The sequence below is a fragment of the Danio rerio genome, chromosome 3 (genome assembly GCF_049306965.1).
Source record: "Danio rerio strain Tuebingen ecotype United States chromosome 3, GRCz12tu, whole genome shotgun sequence".
NCBI lineage: Eukaryota > Metazoa > Chordata > Actinopteri > Cypriniformes > Danionidae > Danio > Danio rerio.
The window spans coordinates 45,420,266-45,448,089 of NC_133178.1; the positions used below are offsets into that span (position 1 = coordinate 45,420,266).

Here is a 27,824-nt window from a genome sequence, read left to right on the forward strand (position 1 = left end):
TTATTGCAAGTTTTAAAATTTTGATTTAAACAGAAAATAAGATACTGGAAAGCTGTTAAAGCAGAGATTTGCAAACCGCTGATACTTAAAGATAGATGTTAAGACAGTTTTCAGAGTTAGCATGACACTGATTTGCCCCTCATTTGTAACTGAACAATGTCAAGTCATTTAACATTTCATAAAAACTATACTCTACATTTTATTTTATTTTAGTATTAAAAAGGCATCAGTTTAAAGATTACTCTTATATAGAGAATGAAGTCACATGAATTGCTCATGTGAGATTTTTTCACAGACTTCAACAGAGTGTAAAAATCTGTGGATCTTGTCTATCAAATCTGATCTTTAATTTGTGTTCTTCATTTGGATTCAAGTCAGTTGATTGGCCGGACAATTCTACAGCTTGATTTTTTTTTTTTTTTTTGCTGAAATGTCCACTCTGGGTTCATCTTTATCACCCTGATAATGTTGATAATGTTGCACTGAAGCAGCTGATATTAATTTAGAATGCAGAAAGGACAGAAGGTTGCTGAAGAACTTAGAGATTTCAGCTGCTGTCTGGGCTGCATCCCTGCATCATTTCATTTTATTACACATAACTTAATTTGTAACCTAATTAGTTTAGTTTTCTTTGCATATATGGATTTCTTTGGTTGTTACCAACAGCCGGGGAAAATTCAAGTCAACAGCACCTTTAGAAATATGTTCTCTGAGAAAAATAGTGACGTGTTTAATACTTATTACCCCCACTGTATGTATTACGTTACAATTTTGTTAAATGCTTATGTAATCTGCAATGTTTTGGCAACACTTGCCAATAAAGCTCTTTTGAATTGAATTGAATTGAGAGGGAGAGCCTTTTTTGACTTTTGACTTTAAAACATCTTTATTTTACAATAACATATCAAAGAGCAAAGTACAATTATTACAAATTATCACAAGAGACTATCTGATCACCAGACGTCACCAATCAAATAATAGCATGTCCTCTTCACATATCAGTGTACATACACTCATTTTATTTTTTACTTGTTCAAACTACTTAATTTAAATGAGCTGAAACAACACAATTCTTGAGATTTCATTGGGACAACTTAATTTTTTTATGTTCAATTCACATAAATTTGTTGAGTTAACTTAATCGTTTTGTGTTGGGACAACATGAATGAATTGTGTGGAACCCTGCATTTTTTAGATTGTAAGGTTTCATTTACTCCCCATTTAAATTTAAATTATGAATAAAATAAATTCCTTGTGAGTTGAAAACAATTTATCTTCCATTCAAATCTTGGATTTAACCAAGACACCAAAACAGTTTTCCTTATTTGATTTAGCTTAGAGAGAAAGATTTTAACTTTCAAAAATCTTTTAATCAAAACAAATATTATAACCATTTATAAACTTTACAACTTACCAAACATAGTTCTCCAAATTCTCCTCTCACCACAAGAGCATTTTGACACACCACCTCACATAAAAGAAACACATATTATTTGTTTATTTACAATATACATATTCCACAGTGACCCGATACTCCAAATATTTTACTAAATATTTTATACTAAATATTTTTACATTTGTGAGAAATTTTAAAATGGCCAATTTTGTTTGTCCCATCAGAAAATTGCTAAGTTTACACATTGTGCTTCCTATTCTTTTTTATACTTTACTCCAATAATAAATAATAAAATAAAATTTTGTGAATATAAGGCCTAATTTATTAGATACTTTATTTAATAACTCAAATAAGGGAGCTTATTGAAAACTAACATGAAGAGAAAGAGAAGTGAGAATGATCTTTCGCATGACTCACTTTGTAACTTAAGTTTGTTTTGATGTTGGCTCTGGTTTGGTTTGCAAATGATCTGTGATCCTGTTCTTTTTAAAAGCTGTTGAAACAAAAGGACATTCGAAAAATGCAGAAAAGGACTCCCAGGTCATCCACAATGTAGGTGAATGTTTTTGATTTAATACAGAATATTTTTTAGCTGAAACTGTGTTTATTGGTTAATATTACTGTTGTGTGCAATGGCAGTATGCACTGACATGTACAGTCGTCAACACTGTTTGTTTACAATTTGTTTATTTACTGTAGGTTGAAGCTGCCAAAATAAGCACACACCATTTTGTGGAATATTGCAGCAAACATTTCCTCTTTCAGTTGTGAACATGAACATGCTCAGGACCTTTTGGACCAAGGCTGTGGATTAAATGTAGCAAAGATAAAATTGAGTTTTGCACCATAAACACAGTCCATTGAGGCATCAAATTTGACATACATTACACTTTCACTTATTGGGATTGAAAATATATTATAAACATCCCTATGTGTGTTATGGCTCTGTCTTGACTTTTGGATGTTTGTGTTAATACACTAAAGTTAGATAGTTTTAAAAATTAACTAATCTAAAGCCAAATTAAAATGCATTTTTTACTGTTTTGTTCTTTCAAAAAGTATTTATTCACCCAGTAACTGTTGAAACATTATTTTCATGTAAAAATTTTTTTTTTACATTTTCATAATTTTTATTTAATATTTAGATGCTAAATTAAGTGTCTTGTTTCTATATAGAAAAGTTTTACCCAAATTGTTATTAACAATTTTGCAATAATTAAAATATTTACATTTAAACAAAATGAGCAAATCAAAAAGTCAAAGTATGATTTAAATGGTGCAGAATTAAAGTAACTGTATACATTTATTAATAATAATTTTGAAACCAAAAAAATTGATTTTGAGTACATGCATCAAACACTGCAGACATATTGTGCTTATATATTATTTTGTTTTCTTTATAAACTACAACAACCTTGTGGAAGCACACAAAATAATGTCGACACACCAACAGTAGGGTATATGATGGATTTCCCTGCTATTATCTGTTCACAAACTAAGAATTGTTCCTGTTTTTATATTTGGATATAATAAAGTTAAATTATATCATGTCGAGTATGAACTGACTTCGAGAGCACAGCAGATGGCAGTGTCTTACAAAAACATGCAGAAAAGTCTGTACATTCACAAAGTTTTTTTTAAAAATGTTTTTCATATTTTAGATTTTTTCAAGTTGTATTATTTTGTATCATATCATCATTTTATCATACTGAGCATATTTGCTCAGCCCAATAGTGAACACTAACATTGGTAGGCTGAAATTGTAAAATCAGCAGAATAAGAGTATGGTGTTTTTATTTTATTTTATTTTATTTTTTTTATGTTCTTTTCAGTTGTTTCAATAACTATATTTTATTAGTTTAACAAAAGTCTCACACCCCTGCTAAAAATAAAAAATTCAGAAACCATCACAGAAGTTCTAAAGGTTTTAATAATGGTTATAATGGAAATTTTATTGGTTTAAATTGAAGGTATAATGATCATTTTAGTGTCTACTGGCGTTATTTTGCCTTCTATTGGTGACAAGTTAAAACCCAATAAATCCTATTATTTCCCAAAATTCTTTAACCAATTAAAATGTAGTTGCTTTAATTGTTCAAATGTGAAGATTTTAAAGGTTTCAATTGTGTTTTGTGGGAACCATTCATATGCTGGAATGGTTTCTATTGTTTTGTTTGTTTGTTTGTTTGTTTGTTTGTTTGTTCACTTTTCCCTCAGCAGATACAGTATGCTGAACTTTTTACTCTTCTTGGACGTTTTGTTCGTTCATCAACGTATAGTTTCATATTTCAGAACGAATGTTATGAGAATTAAAGAGCAACAATTTATTCCGCTCACTTTCTAATTTAATCGAGCACTGTGTTAAATCATGTCTATTCAGCGTCAGTTCACTTCGGAAGTGTGATGAAGGGTTAACGCAAATTCATTACATCACCGGCTAAACACAATACCAGCGGCCATCTTTACTAACAGCAACAACTGCTGCTTCACTGAAGAAAGAAAATAAATGTATTGTTTTGTATTTTAGATGTGTCATTCAGGGAAACGCGTCTCATGTGGCAGCCCAAAAAGAGGTAAGATGCCGTTTTCCTTATTTCAATATTCATCCCGTTTTATTTGTGTGCTTTCAGAGTAAGATGTAAAGCCGCGCACGAGTGAATGAAACTCCGGCACTATACCTGAGTGTTTCATAACAATTATCCATTCCTTATAATTAGTCATGAACTGAGCTTTTAGCTAACGGGATGACTGATGTATAGACGTTTTTACAGCATACACAATGTTGTCACTCTCTGAACACTGTTTTGAGTAATTACAATATTATAAGTAGACAAAAACTGACGTACAACTAATTATTAGCTAAGAGAAAGTTCACGAATATTTTTCTTTGAGTAGAACTATTTAATGCTTAATTTAAACAGCAATTTTTAAAAGTGTACACAATATAGGCTAATAACATGCTTAAACAACATAATTGAAAACGCATAAAATAATATAGGCCTATTATTTTTTTATTAACATATGCTAACATAAATGGTAACGTAATATTATGACCTATTAAATTAATATGTAATTTATAGAGATTGAGGGATTTAACTATCAAGTAAGAAGGTTTGTCAATTAAATCATATTTTAATAAATAAATAAATAAATATATATATATATATATATATATATATATATATATATATATATATATATATATATATATATATATATATATATATACATTTAAAGTCAGAATTATTAGCCCCTCTGAATTATTAGCCCCCCTGTTAATTTTTTTTCCCCAATTACTGTTTAACGGAGACAAAAAAAATTTAACACATTTCTAAATATAACAGTTTTAATTACTCATTTCTGATTACGGATTTATTTTATTTTTGCCATGATGGCAGAATATAATATTTTACTAGATATTTTTCATGAAACTTCTATACAGCTTAAAGTGACATTTAAAGACTTAACTAGGTTAATAATAATAAGGTTAGAGTAATTAGGCAAGTTATTGCATAAACATGGTTTGTTCTGGATACTATAAAAACAAAATTGGCTTAAAGAGGCTTATAATTTTGTCTTTAAAAATGGTGTTTAAAAAATGAAAAACTGCTTTTATTCTGATATAAACAAAACAAATAAGATTTTCTCCATTAGAAAAAAAAAACATTATCAGACATACTGTAAAAATGTCCTTGCTCTGTTAAACATCATTTGGGATATATATATATATATATATATATATATATATATATATATATATATATATATATATATATATATATATATATATATATATATAATATAAATTCTAAGGGGGGCCAATAATTCTGACTTAAACTGTGTACAACGATCAAAAGTTTGGGGTCAGTAGGATTTTAAATGTTTTAAAGTAAGCTTATCCTGCTCACCAAGGCTGCATTTATTTATTCAAAAATACAGTGCAAACTGTAAAATGTTGTTGCACTATAAAATAACTATTCAAAGGTAGTTTATTATTTAATTTAATCGTTTATTCCAGTGATTTAAAAGATGACTTTTTTTAGCTTAATTACTACAGTCTTCAGAGTCACGTAATCCTTCAGAATCATAATAATATTATAATATAAATTATTATTGTTGTTATTGCTATTATTATTATTATTATTATTAATGTCAAAAGTAATAAAAGCAATAATGACTGAAGTAATAATTTCATTAAAATGACATACAATAAGTAATAAATATTTAATAAATATTTATTTAACAATTTAATATTTTTTACATTTAATAAATGCCACCTCGATGAATAGAATAATTTTATTTAAATTATTGAATAATATATATATATATATATATATATATATATATATATATATATATATATATATATATATATATATATTCTTTTATAATATTTTGTCTTCTGGTCTTATTTATTTTAGTTCGACTAGAATAAAAGCCGTTTTTAAGTTTTTAAAAAACGTTTTAAGGTCAAAATTATTAGCCCCTTTAAGCTATTTTTTTCCGATAGTCTACAGAACAAACCATGGCAATGACAAATAAATCACTTATTAAAAAAATGAGTTATTAAAACTAATATGTTTAGAAATGTGTTGAAAAAAATTATATCTTCGTTAAACGGAAATTAGGTAAGAAAAAAAAACAGGGGGCTAAGAGTTGAGACTTCAACTGTATCTATAAATTGTACAAAATTGGAGGTCTTTTAACATGATCAAAACAATTAAAAACAGCTACATTTTATCAGTAATTAAACATAGCTGATTAAATTTATTTCAATGAATAATTAGCTTTAATTGTTAAAGTTTTTAAACATTGCTAATAATAATACTTGTTATTATAAAGATTTTATTGGGTAAAGAACAATATATTTTACTTTATTGACATTGTTACAATATAATTTGTTTTTATAAATGTTCAAAAATCTTGCAATAGCCCCTGATTTAGGGTTTTTCTAGTTTTTTAATGAACACCCTTTATAATGAGTTAAGATTTGTCCATAAACTGCTTTTCATTGACTGTCTTTCTCTATTCAAACCAAAATCTATCAGACAACATTAGGACAATTCAACACAAGTCATTCTGGAAGTTGAAACAGCTTCTTAAAGTAACAACGCACATTTACACACAAGTGCAAGAGGTGTGAGGGCATTGAGTGCAGTCTGACTGGGCTGTTTGTTACCAAAAACAACTGAAACAGTCTCTATAGTTCATTAAAATGTTGTTAAGTGCGCACACAGTCCTGGCTTTATGGGTGTGTCTGCATGGCAGCATTGTTGATGTTTCCTCTGCAGCGACCTTTAGCCTCGCTGTGATTGCGTGGAGGTGTGGTTCATCAGACACTCCCAGTGTTTACTGCCACAGGCCTGAGCTCAGACTCTCAGCACCGGGTACAAAATCCTCAATTAGGCCAGATTTATGCCCCCAAATAATCCGAGGTCTCATTTATTAGGCTTTGCATAAAAAAGTTTCTAAAAATGTACACACGCCAGCATAAATATAATGAATTTATTAGTGATTGTTGCTCATTTTGATGATTTAAAGTTCAGTTAGCTCAACTAAGTCAATATTTAAGTTAAATATGTTTATTTACACCTGCACAAGTATTCCAACCCCATATTGTGCATACGCCATTGAATAAGACCCTGGGATCGTTGGCCATCATTTCTTGCAATAGAGCCATTCCAGCATTATGAATGTGACATTTACAATAAAAACAAAAGAAAATTCACAGGGAATGTTTATGTTAACAGTATATTTACACATGTGTTTATATTCTCCATATATATCACAGAGTTAGGAGCTAGAAAATTATCAATCTATAAAAGTATTTTATATTTCAAACATTAGAAATAAACATGCGTTATGTTTGTTGACATACTTTGTAGAAATTCTGTGAATTAAACCACACAGGCCAAAAGAAATATTACTTCTGAAAATAATAAGAGTTGGCTCTCTATAGAACAAAAAATATTATTATTATTTTTTATTTAAAATGTTTGCATTTATAAGGAAAAAGCTTTTACGGATGTGACAAATGTTAAATCAGAACTTGTGTGACTGGTAAATCAAAAAATATTATTTGAAAATGATAAAAGAGATATTTGTTTGGGTTGTTTACATTACTGTAAATACAAGCCTGTTGAAACAACCTAGAAAAGGTTTCACTATTATCACTATTATGTTGAAAACTTTATTTTTCATAGCAAGGTTGACATTTGCATGGAATTGCTCAATAGTGACTTATTTTTCTTTTGTGTGTAACAGATTGATTTAAAGGGGAAGTTTACACTCAAAGATATCTACATTCTACATTTACTCACATTCGAGTGGTTCTAAACCTTTTTTCTTTCTTCTGTTGAACACAAAACAAGATGTTCTGAAAATATTTTGGGGGAAAATGGCTTTTGACATAGTAGGAACAACAAGTAGGAACAACAAGTAATATAGAAGTCAGATTCTCAAACTCAAACGGGTCTGAAACAAGTGAAACAAGATGAGTAAAATTTACTTTGCAGAATTTTAGCTTTTGGGTGAACTGTGCTTTTAAAGTGCCACAGTGTTGTTGTTGTTGTGTTTCGGCTGTTTGCAGTCATTGCAGTGAAGAAGAATTTAACAACCGCCCAGAACTGGAGGAACCAGATTGTTATTATTGATATTTATTCAAGCTTCTCATATTAATGGGCTTCGCTAGAATTTGCTTGACAAACAGACCTGTCGGAACTAGTGAATGTGTGTTACGATTTAAGAATAATATTTGCAAGCTGCTCTTAAATGGCAGAGCCATGTGTTTTAATTGTTTATCTGTGCCCTTTTGTCTGCGTAGCTTCAAATGCCAACTTATTTTCACAGCTTCTCTGCTTATGTGAGGCCGGGTAAATTAATTTGAGCAAAGATGCCAGCAAAATGAACAACAAATTCAAGCTGAGGCAAAATGCATAATTCAATATGCATAATTAAACTAAATTATTATGATTTTCATGATTACGATTGACAACGCAGTGGCGCAGTGGGTAGCACGTTCGTCTCACAGAAAGAAGGTCGCTGGGTCGCTGGTTCTATCCTCGCCTCAGTTGGCGTTTCTGTGTGGAGTTCGCATGTTCTCCCTGCGTTCGCGTGGGTTTCCTCCAGGTACTCCGGTTTCCCCCACAGTCCAAAGACATGCGGTGCAGGTGAATTGGGTAGGCTAAATTGTCCGTAGTGTATGAATGTGTATGTGTAGATGTTTCCCAAAGATGGGTTGCGGCTGGAAGGGCATCTGCTGCGTAAAAACTTGCTGGATAAGTTGGCGGTTCGTTCATTCATTCATTCATCCCAGATTAATAAAGGGACTAAGCCCACAAGAAAATGAATGAATGAATGATTACAATTAATTGTGTAACTGTGAATTGCTTCACAACATTGTATTTAATTCTGCATATCATGCATCAGCTTTCTTTTTCCAGTTTTTTTTTCAGTGATGAGTTTTGTAACAATCACAGATAAAACCGATCAGACACTGTTCTGCTTGTACTCGTGAATAACAAAGTGATGAAACTAAAACAGGGTGGCTCAGTGGGTAGCACTGTCGAGCCCCAGCTGGGCCAGTTGGCATTTCTGTGCAGAGTTTGCATGTTCTTCCCATGTTGGCGTGGGTTTCCTCCGGGTGCTTCGGTTTCCCCCACAGTCCAAAGACATGGTTCATAGGTGAATTGAATAAACTAAAATTGGCCGCAGTGTAAGAGTGTGTACGAGTGTTTTCCAGTACTGGGTTGCAGCTGGAAGGGCATCAACTGTGTAAAATGTGTTGTAGTTGGTGGTTCGTTCTGCTGTGGCGACTCCTGATAAATAAAGAGACTAAACTGAAGGAAAATGAAAATTAACTATAACAAAAGCTTTCCTATAACTAATGGCGTGCACAGACATGCCTTTTAGGAATGCACTGATATGTAAATTAGATACTGATATGTATCTAAACACAGATAACAATTTATATTTGGAATCTAACCAATATGTAAATGCAGAGAACCGATTATAGAGTGATACAAGTCTATTTATTCAATGGTCTGTTGAAATTCTTGATTCTGATTGGCTGGAAGTTGTGCAATAAAATAGTTTAATGCACAGGTAGTTCCAGTCAGTTTTGATCACAGTACGAAATAAATGTGCTTCCCTTTAAACATTATAGTAGTAACCATAGTAAGAGTAGGGCCCAATCCCAACTCTACCCCTTAGCCCTTCCCCTTACCCCTACCCCTCGTTTTGCGTGTGCATGCCAAGGGGTAGGGGTGTCCCAATTATCTTTAGCTTGAAGGCGTAGGGCTAAGGGAAAGGGGTGAATAGCCCTTCGAACGAAGATTTTTCAGCACCACACTTGAAACCAAATGGTAAGAAAATTTCCCAGAATACACCTGCCACAAAGGCAGTATTGCTGAACCCAGAAGTAATGAGATCCACAAATTAGTATGTTTTTGTCATTATTACGAATTTTTACGACAAACAAACATGTGTTTAAATATATTCATAACCGCATTCGTGTTTTACTGTCATGCTTTAAAAAAAACACAACATTTTGCAATCTATAACTTCAGTACAGCAGTCCCACAGCATTCTGACACTGCAATACCCTGTCAGTCATGTCTAGTGGCTGTCAATTGGCATTTTACAGTGTTTGCTATTATGTTAATGTTTTTTTTTGGTGTGTTTACAATAAGGCCACTGAGTAAATACACAGTAGAGTTACGATCTTATTGCCACATTAGATTGTTATGATAACATACTATATGCCTTTAGTGATTTCCTTAAGATAAATACCAAAAAAAAAAAAAAAAAAAAACACACACATGAATCTCACATGAAGCATCAGATCGCGTGTACATATGATGACGTGTGCAGGTGGTGTAGTGCTGTCCCAATTCTTAGGGGAAAATTTTGAAGCCCTTAAGGGGAAGGGGTAGGGGTAGGGTTACAAAAATAGAATTGGGATTGGGCCTAAGAGTCTCTATTCAACTGTGAACTAGGGATGTCAAAAATATTGAGTTTGGTACCAATTGGCACTGTGATTTAAAAAAAAAAAAAAGATCATTCCTGCGAACATATGAGTACATTCATAAGCACCACTGACTGGCCATTGTGTTCATGTGCTCATCAGATATGACAACAGCCAGTAAGTTGTTGGAAATAAAACTAAAGAGTATGACAGTATACAAAGAAATATTGTTAAATAAGCTTTTTTGATTGTCTAGGTGATTGTCAATAATAAAAGGCATCCTTTATCATAAACCTTCAAATTGTTAGCATCAGGACATTGATACTGTGTTTCCAGTTGTGTATAAAAATAGGACAAAAGTAGGGCTGCTCGATTTTCTATATATATATATATATATATATATATATATATATATATATATATATATATATATATATATATATATATATATATATATATATATATATATATATATATATATATATATATATATCTTGATAACCCAATATTACAAAAAATAAATAAAGTATCTAATTATGTTTGAATGTCTGAATGGCCCTAAGACTTAGATTGACTGTTTGTAATGATACTGACATGCTCAGAAAAGAAAATTCTAAATGGGTCCCATGTTTCAGAAAAAGCCAAAGTATAGCCATTTATTGTAAGCCTGATTTTTTCCAAATGCATGAAACTCATTGCATCTCGCAAGCATTTGTCAAAACTTGGGGGAAATTTTTGTTTCCATAATACACAGAATACACTGTCTTGCTAACAGTGTCAGAAATGCAAGAGCGTTTGCAGTAGTTTGATAACCCTGCTATGTTTGGAGAAAGTCCAAAAAGTGCAATAAGAGGACACGGTTCGATGTGTATCTTTGTCACAGAAGAGAAACACTTGAATATTGATAGCCAAAAATTAGTGATTAATGGACAAAGCCAAAACATATGAATTAAGTCTGCAGGTGCTTGATTACAGTGATCACATATAGGGTCCAAGTCTTGAGTTATACTTGCCAACCTCACTTTTGTCCAGTATATTCGATGAACAAATTTTAACTGGATGGGGCACAGAGGTATGAACGTAGGACAAAATCTGGTCCCACGTCTCATCCTCAAATGTAAGATTAAGGTCTGACTCCCGGTTGGAGTAGGGGTAGACATTAATAAAATACGATTTAATGGGATATTTAATAAATACTGTAAATAATTCTTGTTAACTTCAAACCGCAGCTGCATTTCTTTTAGCAGCAACCAAATCTAATTGCTAAAAATTGCTAAGAACTAAAACCGTAATTGCTAAGAATGATGTGGGTGAAGCTGTCAAACTGATATCATTAGAGAAGATCCACCACTCCAAACTCGAAAGTAAATGATCAGAATTTGATTGAAGATTACCAAAACTTTTTTTCTAGCACAATTGAACCATCCACCTAAAGAATAACAATGTGTCAATAAAAAAAAAAAAAAAATTCTAAATAAACATTGTACCTTTTAATTTCATGTAGACTATATTGATCTCAGTCATGTTTTTCTCTAAATAGCCTTCATTGGAAGCCAAAATAGTCATCTCTAAGCTTAATATAGCTCGTGTTAACCAGCGCTGACTTGAATAATAAAGCATTCTCAGTTGTCGACAGGCCGAGTCTCACCCACCGCAGGTGTCAGTTCACCGCAGCATATTTCACATACATGCGTCCATCCTCAAGCAGCATGTGCTGAAAAGATGAACGGTGAGGACTGTTCCCTGTCTGTGAATCAATTTAAAGGAATTCTGACGTGCTCTAAAACAGCGGCCCCTGTTTTGAAATCTTCGTGTCCACATGTCTGCAGTAAAGACGGGACCTTTCGTCTGCAGCTGCGCTCGAGCGGGACTTGAAAGCTGGAGGTCCTGGTATTTATAGGCACTGTTAGCATAGTGTGTCCCTGGTGGTCTGGACATTGTTTTCTTAGTCTACTGCATCGCCTGTTTGACTTAAAGTTTGCGTTGTTATCGTTACCTGCTATCATCGGGTAAATGTTATTCTCTGCATTTGAACTGTAGTTTGCGAAAGTTGAAGTTCGCAAACACCAATGAACTCTTTGCTTTTGTCGATATCACTGTTCCGTTAAACCAAACAGCTGCTTAGCTTTATTTTTTTAACTTCATATTTCAAGCAAACGCCTGGTAAAAAAAGGAGTCTGTACAAATAACTTCTTTTTTTTAGCCTTAGTCTGCTCACATGACACAATAACATTCCTCAGAGATGTCATGTGATGCGACCTCACAGGCTTTGATGCAGATGAACCGGATTCATATCCATGCTCAGGTGTCCTCAGATCAAAAGCAGTCAGCGTAATTTGTTAGTCAGCGCTGCCAAATCAAATTTAAGCTTCTCAAGGGTTCGACAAACTTGCGTGGGATGCACTCTAGTAATGGTGTACGTGGCGACTTGTTGGTTAGTGCTTGTTTTTTTGTTGACTTCTATGAACTAAGTCTGTATGTGTACTGAAAACAATCATCAGTCAGTGATTCTCTGTGTTTTAGGATCAAAAGCAATGTCTTCCAATGCAGGATTCAAAGGCCTTGCTTCCTCCCAAATATGATCATGTATTTCTAATAGTATTTTTATTGGTAGTTGTAGTAATGGTAGTAATAATAAATAATAATCCGCTTGAATTTTGCAGAAATAAACTAGTATTATTAATTTATTCATTCATTTTCCTTCTGCTTTGCCCCTTATTTATCAGGAATCGTAAGTGGAATAAACAGCCGGCTATTCCAGCATATGTTTTACGCGGCATGCCCTTTCAGCTGCGACTTAGTAATGGGAAACACTCATACACTCTGACATTCACAAACACTCATACACTATGGCCAATTTAGTTCATCCAGTTCACCTATAGTACCTGTCTTTAGACTTTGAGGGAAACCCATGCAAAAACAGGGAGAACATGCAAACTCTACACAGAAATGCCAACTGGCCCATCCGGGACTTGAACCAGTGACCTTCTTGGAGTGTGGCAGCAGTGCTAACCACTGAGCCACCGTGCCACCAAATTAGTATTTTTTTTCATTCATTTTCTTTTCAGCTTAGTTCCTTTATTAATTAGGGGTCACCACAGCGGAATGAACCGCCAACTTATCTGGCATATGTTTTACGCAGCGGATCCCCTTTCATTTAAGCTTATATAATTCACCTATACTTCAGGTCTTTGGACTATGGGGGAAACCAGGGCACCTGGAAGAAACCCACACCAATATGGGGAGAGCATGCAAACTCCACAAAGAAATGCCAACTGACCCATCCAGGGCTCTAACCTGCAAATCCTCTTGCTGTGAGGCAGTCGTGCTAGCCACTGCGCCACCTCGCCGCCCCCAATCTAGTATTACTTATTATTATTTTTTTTCAAATCACTGAACCAGCCTACATACATTGATTTATATTGACAAAATGAACATTTATGGATTAGATCGGCAGAAATTGCAGGTTTTCACGTTTAACTTTTATATTCTATTAGAAGGACAGTCATCTTGCTTTTGTTATACTATCAAAAAAATATGAAAATGTTAAAATAAAAAGGCCTTTTAAATTAAAACCATGCGGAACAACCCCAAGCAGAACAGCTGTTGAGCAGAACAACTCAAAAAAGCTGTAATTATACCCTAAAATTACCCTTATGACTGTGTAAAGGTGAGGATATTAAAATGTATGATCGTTTAACCTTTTAACAAAACCTAGATTTTTATTAACTCATGTACATGATATTGGTAACACTTTATTTTAATGGTTCGTTTGAGTATTAGTAGAGTGTCTGCTTAATATCTCTGTTGATACTGCTTCTTCAACCGACATTTAACTGACTATAATAAACTTACACTAACCTTAACCCTAACCCTAATCTAACACTCTACTTAATCTAATGAGAATCAATTGGCATGTGGATGCAATGTAACTTAAATTCAACAAACGGACCATCAAAATAAAGTGTGACCATGATATTTGTACCTTGAGTAATTTAATTAAAATTTAATTAAAAAAATTAAAGTAACTATTAACCTTTTGCATATATTTTTTTTTTTAGTACAGAGAACAAAAAATTATGAAATTAATTATTAATTTTTAATACTTAATAGTTACACCTTTACTGACATTGATTTCTTTACCAGCATCAGTCCTGGTAACTTCTACTGAAGAAAAAACAGAAATAAAGTGTCAAACCTGACAAATTCGACAGGTCGATATTTTTTCTAATATAATGGAAGTCTGTTAGGAAGAATGTGTGACGCTTTTTGCTTAAATACTGTTTTAAGGGGAAGGGTGTCTGTCGCCTCACAGCAAAAAGGTCACTGGTTTGAGTCCCAGCTGGGTCAGTTAGCAGTTCAGTGTGGAGTTTGCATGTTCTCACCGTGCTGGTGTGGGTTTCCTCCTTAGTCCAAATACAAGCACTATATAGGTGGATTGAATAAACTAAATTGGTCGCATTGTATGTGTGTGCATGTGAGAGTGTAATGGTGTTTCTCAGTAATGGGTTGCAGCTGGAGGGACATCTGATGTGTAAAACATTTTCTAGATAAGTTGGTGGTTCATTCTGCTGTGGCGATTCCCTGATGAATAAAGCACCTAAGCTGATGGAAAATGAAAATTAATGTTTGAAAGGGTTCCATGGGGACATTTTTGTTTTGAAGGTCCTGAAAGAAACATTTTTTTAATGCATAATGTAAGCTAGATTTTTGGAAGGATATTAGTGTAAAATGTTAATAGTTCAATGAAAAATGCAATTTTTTTGCCAAAATGTATGTTTGCATTAGCAGAGCCAAAATATGATTAAATAAAATAAAACAAAAAAGACAAAAATGCCCATAAGGATGCAAAACCTTAAACATTTAACCTGCTCTCATGCTGTATATATTCAGGACATGAGAAAATGTTGTTTAATTTAAGTTAAATAAAAATGATGATGTTCTTTAAGAAATATGAAGAGTTCTTCAAAACAACATGCAATCCATAAACACAAAAGGGAGCTTTTTCCAAGAACTTAGCACATATTTTTAAGTATATATATATATATACATATTTGTCTTGTTCATTTATCTTGGCTGCCCTTATTTGTCATGGCCCCAGCTGTCATGGGTCCAGTCTGTTTTTGAGTAGGAGCTGTAGCGCTGATGTCTGCTGTTGATATGTTTGTTTTACCCAAAAAGAACATTGTGAAAGTGCTCACTTCATCACTCTGGTCATTGTTCGAAATTTATCTTAATGTTTTCTAGATGAAACAGAACATCTGCTATTCTGGAAAAAAAAAAAGTTTAATATTTGTAGTAATCCAAATTTCACAGAAGTCTATTAAAAGCTATATGTGCATGTCTCAATAATTTGGATGAATCATGTTATATATAAGAGAGGAAGATTCTGAGAAGATTGAACCAGAGATTGAAAATCATTTCTGAGCATAGTAAATCTGCATCTACTGCTGGATTGAATCTAATAGAGCCCATCAATATGCCGACTGCATGACAGCAAGCTGATTTCTGCTCTACTCATACCTGATTTCTGATTATTTGACTATATAGTGCTGATTCATTACCACCATTCCAACAACAGCTAAAAACCCATCTGCTCAGAGATCACTCGAACACCTGTGAACAAACCCAAGAACCCCTCTTCTCTCCCCCTCCACAACCTCAACACATTACGCAATTACAAGTGTGCCTCACACAGGTGAGTGGGCTTAACAAACCACCTGTAGAAAAGTTTGTGAAGCTTGTTTACGTACTAATTTTGAGAAGATCTTGTGCTTATGATTGACCACGGCGGTCCCACATTAGCTATCATTTGATTTACCAATCAGACAAATCCAAACACACATAATTAACTAAATGACCTTACTTAAGTTATCTTCGTCTTGAAGAATCCCCCCATCCACCCCGTCTCCTGCCCCTCTTTCCTAGAATAATGCTGGGTAGGGTGTCATGCATGGTGGGTCAATGGTTAGCACTGCTGCCTCACAGCAAGAAGGTTGCTGATTTGAGTCCTGGCTGGGCCAGTTGGCTTTTCTGTGTGGAGTTTAAATGTTTTTCCCATGCTCACATGGGTTTCCACCGGGTGCTCCAGTTTCCACCCACAGTCCAAAGCCATGCGTTATAGGTGAATTGAGGTGAATTATATTAGTGTGAGAGCATATGAGTGTTTTTACAAGGAATAAACTGAATAAATAAATTCGAGAGAGCTCTTGAGACCTATCTGAGCTCAGACTCCCCTTTCTCCCAATAAAACGGGAGGGAGCCCTGGGCTTGAGGATCTTCTGAGCACCCAGGACAGCATGCCAAACACTCTTTATTTATCAATCATCAGCTAAGTGTGTACTCTGTGAAACCTATAGACTTTTTTTCTTTGTTGCTGCATGGAGGGCATCATAGTGGCCAGCCCCTTCCTATAGGGTGCTTAGAACTTCCATTAATAATTGTCATAAGCCAGAGCAGCGTTTCTCAGCTGGGTGTCAATACTGTTTTCAGTGGCTTACAGAGTGTTTTTGTGATGCAAAACTTTAATTTTGAAAGAAAGATGTGTTTTAAAGGCGTCAGAAGCGGTTCAAGTGTGAGAGAAAAAAGATCTCTGTAGTGTCTGCCGCCAGATCAAATGCTGAAGTATAGTGTCAGTGTTCCTGACCTGTCAGCAGTTATATTGTACTCCTGGGCTCTTCAATACACACACAAACACAAAATACCTCACTGCATTTTAAAGAGCAAATCATTTTACTGGCATGAGACTAAGAAACTATAAAAATATTCCATTTCCAAAAATGACCAATAAATGTATGTTACTAATACTATTCTGGATTTGTATGTTACTAAAACTATTCCGATTTGCATGTTGATTCTTATCAGGAGCAGTTTTTGTCCTTTATGCTGAGTTCAGACTGCATGATTTTCAAAGTGGTCATGTCACAGATGTTTTCACACTGCATGACTATCTGGGTTAGCATTCTGTCTGTGCTGTGTTTACACTGTAGGATGGATCGGCGGCAAGAGAGTTCACACTGCATGACTTTAAAATAGGTAGAATCATCGACAACTTTGTCTAAACTACGTCTTACAACCAAACAAATGCAAGAAGTGACATGGAAACAATGCGAGGTCACGTAATATATCTTTTGTTATTAACTACATAATGGAAAAGAAGGCTTTAGCTTCCAAAAATGTAGCTATTGATGTTGCTCACCTGGCTTATGAAGAGAATTAACAATTTCTCCGCGGACACGGGTGCTCCTGCCAAATTTACACTAGCTTTTCCTCCATTTCTTGGGTACAAATAAACTGAAAATGAGCACTTTTAACTTCTCCCCCAGCCTTCCGCTGGCCTGCAGGTACCTGTACTTGTGAATGCTGTTCTCTAATTGGCTGCAAGTGATCGCGGAGGTTATTTTCCGTCAAAACTCATTTGACACGGCATGATTTGAATCGCCGACAGCTCCAGATATATAGCATGCCAAATATCCCACGGGCATTGGTGACTCATCGGCGATTCTCTCATATCTCGTCCTTGATAGTTCATACTGTGTGATTGTTACTCATGTGAAAAACACCAATTTGCCTGTAATTTTAGTCATTTGTCTGCAATTTCTCAAAACCTGTCGGCGAGTCAAAATCAGCTAAAATTATGCAGTCTGAACTTGGCATTAGTTAGTTGGTGTTGTGTAGTATTTACTTAGTTGGTGTTGTGCACAAAATGCAGTCTGACAACGAGGGAAATACATCGCAGCAGTTGTTTTCCTTCCCATTAGATCGCATTTTGTAAATAATCGGTCCAGGAGGTGGCGCTGATGGTCAGTAGTATTAGTTAAAAGACGTTAAAAGCAAATAAAATAGATTAAAACTATTGTTTCAAAGCTGTCCAAATGTGACTTTATACGCATCAGCTGCAGACCGACAGTTCTTGGCATCCTCCGCAAAGCATAATGGGAAATTTTGCATTCTAAGAAAAATGTCTACTTGGACCAGTTTTGCAACAGCATTTTAATCACTCCATACCTATAAAAAAAAAAAACATTGTGCATATATAAGATGTGCTTCACACAGGTGAGTTGACTTGACAAGCCACCTGTGGAAACACTCTTCTCTATTAAAACTCCATTCTCCTGCTTAATTCTCTGAACACTAACAGTTCCTTTGTGTAATTAGCACTTCTTGTGTCTGCTAAATGACAATGTAATTTATTGCCTGTTTTTTTCTGTAAGTCTGCTTTAGACCTGCTTTAGGCAGAATAGAAATAAAAAAAAAAGTTTTGTCTCCCTGTTGAATCTTGAACCAATCGGATGAGAGGAAGTGTGCAGTACTAGAAGACGAACCCAACGGCACAAGAGCGAGGGGTGGGATGTGGGCGGGGCAAAGGCCATGTGTTTTGAGCTTAAGGACCGCCCTCTTGGGAATTAGCTGGCTTTCTGGGAAAGTTAAAATGTGGGATCATTTTTGGGAATGGTAAAGGAATTTTTCCCCTCTCTTTCCTTCTCCTCTCCTCACTCATGCGGGTCTCACAGTGTTTTCTTTGTGCTGACTCCCGATGCCTACATTCTCCCGTGCACACATGGAAAAGCGTTGGAGGCTTTTTTTTCTATTTTTTATTATTTCTGGTGCTTTTTCTGGCCGCTCTCACAGCTATATTTAGCTGCACAGCTGACCCCCTCCGGGTTACTGCGGATGAGTCATTCAGTGTTTGTGCGAGAAGTTCTCATTGTGTAGTAATGCTGTAATATGGCCATAATGTGTCAGGCCAAACATCAATTGGATAGGATTTTACAGAACAACTGTTAACTATTTAAAATAAACACAACTGGAAAACATACCTAAGATTTTTTTAACAAACATAACTTGATCTTCAACTGAGTAAATTGTACCGTGTGATTGTTGTAGTCAACATTTACATCTGTTGATTATTTTATCCATGGGCTCTACTTACACTGAAGCACCGTTTCATTCTTTGTTTAAGGGTAAAAAGAATTTAGACATACCTGAGCAGCAATATAATGTTAAGCTATTAATAATAATACATTTATGTCTGATTTGCCCCTCTTGGAAATAAGAGAAAAATCTCAGTCAGGGCGATGTAGGGTTGTAGATAAAATATCATATCTTTAATATTTTTAAGAATTCAATAACAATACTAAGGACTGGGTGATTAAGACAGGGGTGTCCAAACTCAGTCCTGGAGGACTGGTGTCCTGCATAGTTTAGTTCCAACTTCTCTCAACACAAGCTGCCTGGAAGTTTTTAGTATACCTAGAAAGAGCTTGCTTAGCTGGTTCAGGTGTGTCTAATTGCGGTTGGAACTAAACTTTGGAAGATCACCGTCCCTCCAGGACCGAAAAATCATGCAAATTTTGTCTGTAAAGCCAGTTTTGGTAAAACTCCAGCATGTGTTCAGATGGAGCAGCATTTATTACATGGATTCATATTAAACTGCAAATTTAATTCTATTCTATTTAATCGGAGGGTAATGACATTAAGATAATGCATAAGGACAGCTGTTTGCATAGCTTCTCGATGAACTACGGCTCTATGCAGATAATGCTGCACATGAAATAATTACATAGAATAACATGGTTTTGCAGTCGAGTGTTTGAAATAAATCCTTGGTTGAGTTGATTCCTTAGTCGTTTGTTTATTAGTCATGCTAAATTAAAGATAATAGTTAAATCTTCTGTTTATTCAACATCCACTATTTCCCCATGAAACTTCCTGAGTTTTAGTGGGTAATTGTAGTGATTCAATTACTTTTTGTAGAGCGCCCTCTGGTTTTCGTAGAGATACACTCAAACAGTGGTCCTCAACCACCGGGCTGCGTACACGTACCGGTCCGTAGATCAATTGGTACAAGAAGGCTGTACAAGAAGTCATAAATTATTAGTTTGAACTATCTTTTATTTAGAAAAATCTTTTATTTTGAAAAATGACCGTATTTTCTAGGTTACATTTCGATCACTTGAGCACCCAAATTTAACCCACAAGCAGCAAAATGAGTAAGAAACAGACATCTTTGGAAAGTTTCTTTGCGAAGGGAAAAAGTCCAGTGAAGCACCCATTAATAGCCAAGGAATGGATCTGCAACCCATTTGTCAACAAATCAGGTGAATCCACCATGTCGGTGCAAGAAGATCAACTACTGGAGATCGCAAATGACTGCGGCCTTTTAGGCGTATTTTCTAGAGTTTGTGCAAGTTTGTTATTTTCAAGTGACGTGACACGCTGCCGCCTTTCAAATGCACACAGTTGAATGAATGTCATGAGCAAGTGTCAAGAACTGACCGATCAGCATTATACTTTGTATAGAATATACACATTTTAGTATACTAAGTGTCTTAGACACAGAACACCCAAACACTGCAATGCTTTTTAAAATTCTCCATAAATAAAACTTGTATCAGAGTCACAGCAATGTTTAGTCAGCTTGTCATCCTCTGAGAAAATGGTTGATGGTCACCTAGCAACCTACGATTCGTAAGAATATTGTCAAGCATTTACTGGTCCGCGGTGATAACAAAGCTGGAGACCACTGCTCTACCGATCACACCATGCTTCTCTGACAAGATGTCCATGAGAATCGCAGCTTTGCTTAAACGTGTTAGCAATTTCAATTGGAATAATCACCCAATCCTAACAATACATAAATAATATTGTGTTTTGTGCTATTGTTTTGGCTATTTTAAGCCTGTTTAGACAGTATTACATGAATTGATTATATGAATTTATTCAACATTCAAGCTGAAGTGTTATATATTTAACATACAAATCCAAGCAAACACACTTATGCGTGTGTGGATGTATGAATTTATTATAGGTATGAGGTAAGGTGACTGAATAACACTTGAGCACATTCCAAAGTATAATTACAACATTAATACATACAGGTATGGTTACTTACTTGATTATGTAAACACAACGATGTCATACACACACACAAACATAAAATAAAAACCTCTTTCTTCCTCCCACACTTTCCTATCAATTCTCTCTACTGTCATGTCCAATAAAGGTGAAAACCGATAAAAATCTATAAATAATGAGACAGCTTATAGCTCCATTACAGAGATCGTTTTGAACTGAAACTTTTGTGGACAGTCTGTCCCCCAGACTACATTGAACATGTTTAACATGCACACATCGAGTCTAATGTTTGGCCGAAGTATTTGGCAGTTATTTTTAGAAGTCTATTGCATATAGTGCTTATAAATGTAACAAGACTTAACCCAATTGAAAGTGTGCGGCACACATTTACCTATTTGATCTTAACCTCACTTTCAGGCACATGAAAAATGACAGAGCTTACTAAGAGTATGTCACTGGAAAAATATTTCAAACCTCTTTTTACCCCCAAGCGAATTACTTAAGAGAACTTGACGGTGAATATAACAAATCTTTTAAATTGTGTTCCACCTTTACTTTTTCTTTCAATGCTAGCATTTCCTTGAAGTCAAACCCGTGTTATTGGCAACACAGGCTCATTAGAAATACTTCATTCAGTCTAGATGTTTGTAAAACCACAAAAACGTGCTTCAACATACCTTCGACAGCAGTTTCTACTTAGAATAAAAGCTGACGGCCAGTATGACGACAACATGTTTTGTTCATACTCATAATATTCACAGGGACGTATGATTGAAGTCTGTGATTTGTAATCGAATACATTTGATTTTCACTTTTTTTGGAGTGGTCAAAGTGCTCAGAGTCTGGTGAAGCACAGTTCTACAACAGAGATAAAAGCAATCTAAAATCATGGTAAAACTATGTTGTCGTCATTCATTTTTCTCTTACGTCTGCTTTTGGAACACTGTTGTTTGGTTTTAGGGAAGAGTTTAGATCAGTGGTTCACTTGTCTAGGCCATCTCTTCCTTCTCATGGACATGTACTTGAAGGATGTGCTTTTGAAATGTTCATCAAAACTTTACTAACATATTTCAGATTTGTAAAAATGTAGACAGCGCCCTCTAGTGGATTTGTCATCTGAAACGTGCATGGAAACGTACCCAGAGCAATGTGTTTTACATTTTGCAAAAATGTAGGCTGAGGCACACGTTTCCATTGAGTCTTGGTTGGTTAATTTGATTCCTTGTGCCTCGATCTTCCTCCATAGGGAGAGAGCAGTTGTTTACCCTCAATTCTCAGTCATGCACATCCTCACTTCCTTTTCTAGGTGGAGTAAGAAAGAAAATCCCAATGCAACTAGTTCACTGACCGACTGCAGTACAGTGTCCTCAGTTGGCCCCCTTCAAAAAAGAGAATGTAATTCTGTTTGAGGTTTGGAAATTACGCTGGACTAAGATGAATTCTCTGAGTGTCAGTGAGAGGGGCTTAATGCTGATCTCTAGCGAGAAAACGGCCCAAAGTCTTTAAACTCGGCTCAGTGAGATTGAAGGCAGGGAATCTGAGCGTGCGAGAAAAAGCCAGCCAAGGCTTAGTGAAGCCACCGGGACTCGTACGCCTGGAAGAGTTAAGACATTCATCAGCCTGTTGTTTTTAATATGCTGGAGATAACAAGATCACAGTGCTCACTGAGTCACTTAATCTGCTTTCCATAGAAAGGGACTGTGAACTCAACAAGCGTGAAGTCCTCAAGTCTTCATATTTGGGATTAAAGCCCTTCATTTGTCATTGAATTCAAAAGCAAAAGATGCGGTAGATTAAGCTGGCGTGTAGTTTGAGGGTCTATTGTTCTGAGGAATCACTAGTTTAGTTTTGGATGACTGGGATCTCTCTTGTGGAGATCAAACATGAGGATGATGTCATGAAGGGGCAATAATATACATTTTAATATACATGTATATATTTCCATAGTTATTGTTTGTAGACACATTTAGGTTCGGTAAATAATACTTTTTTCTGCAATGACACTTCAATTGATCATTAACAACATGGGACAACACTTCATTTGGTCAAACTGCATCCCTCTGTGGTCATTGAAAATCCCATGGCACTTCTCGTAAAGAGCAGGGGTGTAACCCCGGTGTCCTAAGTCCCTTAATCGGCCCTAACTATCATGGCCTCCCAATCATCCCCATCTACCGAATTGGCTCTATCACTGTCACACCAATCACACTGTCTCTCTCAATAGCTGGTCTGTTGTGAGCGCACTGGCTCCATTGTCCTGCGGCTGCCGTCGCATCTTCTAAGTGGATGCTGGACGCTGGTGGTGGTGTGAAGAGACCCCCCTCATGATTGTGAAGCGCTTTGGGTGTATGGCCATACACAATACACATACACGCTATATAAATGCACATTACATTATATTACATTACATAAGATTTTCCACAAAAAAAAAATTAATTAATTAAACTGTTTTCAGTTTGATAAATGTAATTTAAAAAGTAATTTAAGTTTACTTAATTTAATTATGCAAACTTGTTGACTTAATTCGATTAAGTAGATGCAACTTTATTACATTAGTACTACTTACTAATATAGAAAAGTCATTCTTACTTACTGTATACTGAGTCATTTTTACTTGAATCAATTAAGTCATCTTAACTTTATATCAAGTATTATTTACTAATGAAGAAAAAGTCATTCTTACTTATAAAGAGTCATTTTTACTTGGGTCAATTAACTCATCTTAACTTTATATAAAGGTTTATTTACTAATGTATGAAAGTAATTTATTTTTCAGACTGAATTTCAACATTATCAGTGTTCAATAAGTATATAAAATACCACAATTGAGTGAAAAAAATAATGACCTTAAAGCTTCTAAGGTTAGCCATAACCTGAAAACCACACAGGGAAAATGGCAACTTTATGAAATGACATGACACAGAAAACACATGCTTTTTTGATTAACCATTATAATATACATGCATAAAACTCTGGAGCTTATAATATGCCAAAACCATCTGAATTTGAATTGTGCTAATTTGAATTAACAATTGTAATTTAATAAAACTAAATATTTACATGCTATTAAAAATGTTTGGAATTTCTTAACTTCAATATTGAACATCTGAAATTTAAGACAACTGAATTATTATAGACTTGCATAAAACTCTGAATCTGAATCACAATCTGAATTTCTGGTTTAGAGTTTTAGAATATCAATTTTTAAGCTCCAAATATCTTAATCTTGAAAACACAAAGCAAGTCTAACTGCAGTCTAGGAATTCATAACATACAAAAAATCTGAATGAGTAATGATGAGTTTTAAAAATGTAGTTTGTCAACTCAGAAATAAACAAGTAAAATATTTTTTTATTGTAATAATATATTTTACAAATTTTAATGTAATCTTTAAAATTTAAAATTGATATGTGTCTGTTTTAAATATTTAATTGCACTTATTAATTTCAGCTCACACTATGTTTATCTTATTTTACAACTGTTCTGATGCTCTTAGCCAAGTATGTATTTTATTAAAGATTTTATTTTAAGTAAAAATACACATAAAACAATATAATTTTGAATATGTCTGCAATAATACGCTTTCAACACCGGTCACTGGAGTTTTTTTGGTATTAATGTAAATCTTTAAGGTACAAATATACACTTTTTTAAATACTAATTGGACTTTTTGAAAAGCTATCACTCCAGTGACAGGTTTTTTACATTTATTTCTGAGAGCGTTTTAAAAAATCAGCATATCTACAGCTGTGGAGTAAATTAATAGTGTTTAAAATCTCTGCATCTGCTAAATTTTATTGTATATATACATCTGATCACATTTATTTCACATTTCAAATAAAATTTTGGCTCCCACTTTATATTAAGTGTCCCTAACTACTATGTACTTACATCAAAAAAATTAATTCAGTGTACTTGCTGTGTTTATAATGTATTTGAGAACACTTGTGGTGCTTTTGAGATGGAATAGAGGTTGGGTTATGGACAGGTTTGGTGGCATGGGTAGGTTTAAGGGTAGGTTAAGGTGTAAGGGATGGTCAACAGTGTATTTACAAATGTAGTTACAAAAGTTAATTACAGATGTAATTACATACATGTATTTAATCAAGCATAAGTACAAAAAGTACATTGTAGCAAACTATTAATTCCTATGTAAGTACATATTAGTTAATGCCACTTAATATAAAGTGGGACCAAATTTTGTTATACATAACATTCAAAGTATACAAAATACAAATATTTACATATTTCACTTTACAATTAATCCACATGTAATGAACATTTTCTGAAAAATACTCGTGCATGTGTGTGTTCATAATAAATATAATCAGTACACTTTTTGCATTAGTTTTTGTAGATTATGTAAATGCAAACTTTTTTTAATCATTAAATGAAATGTAATGTTAATGTCCTGCCATACTGGCAATGAACTTTAAACAGGAAGCAAGCAGGTTCATCACTTTTAGGGGTCCCTTGACACATTTTCTTTGTAACCTTCACTATTATCCATGTGTTTCTGCATTTGCATGTGTGAGAATGTTCACATACAAATGTTGCTAAATTCATGTGGTTGGAAGAGCATCCGCTGAGTAAAACATATGCTGTATTAGTTGGTGGTTCATTCCTCTGTGGTGACCTGAAATGGAGAGTAAGCCAAAGGATAATTAATAAATGTGTTTTCTCAAGGAAACACGTCACCTTTTCTTGAAAAAGGCTCATTTTGAAAGTCAAGTTGACTTGAAAATTTTTTGAAACCATTCAGCTGATTTCTTGTTCTAATGGGGTCACTATTAGCTTAGCTTAGCTTAGCATAAATCCTTGAATTGAATTGGACCATTAGCATTTCTTTCAAAAGAATATATTAAAAAAAGATATACTGTATGTAAAGTTTGAGTCCTCTCTTGATACATTATGTAATAAAACTGATGAAAAAAAAAATGGTTTGAGGCAACTGCTTAACTCTGCTCTTTTAAAATTAGCATTTTCCACAAAAGGTGGAGTGTTTCTTTAATTTGCATTGTGTTTGAGCTTTCTCTGCCTCTGCCTCAGAATAGACAAAGTCTTCAAGGTTTTGGTGCTGTGATCAAAATCACCAATACCACAATCTGAATATTCATAAAAAGTACTCTAAACGTTTAAATAATCCATAATTATTCACATGATTTTTAAGTGTCCATGAAAACAAGATCACGGATGTTGATTATCATGACATGCTGCATTATTGGAAATCGCCACACGTCTGCTTGTACCCTTTTACATCTTTACCCAAAAACCGAAATTTCAGATATGCAATATAGCTTCGCCGAGCTGAATGTTTGTTAAGCTGTAATTAATATGAATATGAATGTGGTTGTTTTTGCGGAGGCTGTGTTTGAGGCTCTCATAAACTTGTTTTCCATATCTCTTGATGGCCTCTTCTCTGGAGTGCCCCACATCCATAAATATCTGCCATCCTATTGTTCCGCCATTAATCAGCGCACAACTAGATTAGTGTTTCCAAAGCAACTGCATTGATTACATGCGAACCAGCCTTCTCTTGCTTTGCTCTCGTCTTCTTCTTTACATGTGTTTTCACTTCAGAATGAGGTACAGCGGATCTGCTTTCACCAATGGAGAACTACTAGCTGTTAGGTTGATCGAAACGGTTGTTGTTGTTGATGCTGTTCTGCTTTGTCTAATGTAAGAATATGTATTTATGTTTCAGAGGCATCATGACCTAGTGATCTTTATCTGGAGAGCTGAGAAACAGAGTCTGCTTCTGCTTTCACAGGTAAAGCTCATCTTCTGGGGCTTTATTTAGGACAGAGTTGTTGTTGCAGAGGTGTTATTTTGATCAAAGCTGGGGGTGTAGCTTTATAATATTAGTGATAGATTTTGCCAACTTTAACTTTGGCATGTGTTGTTGTTGATTGATTGATTGATTGATTGATTGATTGATTGATTGATTGATTGATTGATTGATTGATTGATTGATTGATTGATTGATTGATTGATTGATATTATTTAGCATACTATCATATTTGGAAAAATATTTGTTTATGATAATTCAAAAATGTATTGTTATTTTGTTTATCTTTTTTTTATTAATTAGTTTTTTTTATCAGTTTTAAATTTTTAACAATAATCTCTTTCAGTGATTTTTCTCTTGAATATTTCCTTACCTGTTAGAATAAAAGCCATGATTAATTTTTTAAACACCATTATAAGGTCAAAAGTATTAGCCCCTCTAAGCTATACATTTTTTCGATAGTCTACAGAACAAATCATCAATATACAATAGTATGCCTAATTACCCTAACCTGCCTAGTTAACCTAATTAACCTAGTTAACCCTTTAAATGTCACAAATTTCAAATGTCTTGAAAAATATCTAGTCAAATATTATTTACTGTCATCATGACGAAGATAAAATAAATCAGTTATTATAAATGAGTTATTAAAACTATTATGTTTAGAAATGTGTTGAAAAAATCTTCTCTCCGTTAAACAGAAATTGGGGGAAAAAATAAACAGGGGGTTTAATAATTCAGGGGGACTAATAATTCTGACTTGCTTCATAATGCTTCATAATGTTCACAATGGTATTTTATTAGTTGTTAGTTTAACC

The 27,824-nt window shown here is 34.2% G+C and overlaps 1 protein-coding gene across 2 annotated transcripts in view; it reads left to right on the forward strand.

Moving 5' to 3' along the window:
- The first annotated feature begins 3,835 nt into the window (after positions 1 to 3,835).
- The window catches only part of mrtfbb (myocardin related transcription factor Bb), a 110,174-nt gene continuing 86,185 nt past the window's right edge, over positions 3,836 to 27,824 (forward strand). The window contains exons 1-2 of one of the 2 annotated variants that reach the window (XM_009299740.5): positions 3,836 to 3,969; positions 26,923 to 26,988. Coding sequence is in view for 1 of the 2 variants with exons in the window: in XM_068219395.2 (XP_068075496.1) it covers positions 3,950 to 3,969 (20 nt within the window). In the remaining variant the exon portion in view is untranslated. The remainder of the gene's footprint in view (positions 3,970 to 26,922; positions 26,989 to 27,824) is intronic. The other variant, XM_068219395.2, reaches the window with a different exon arrangement.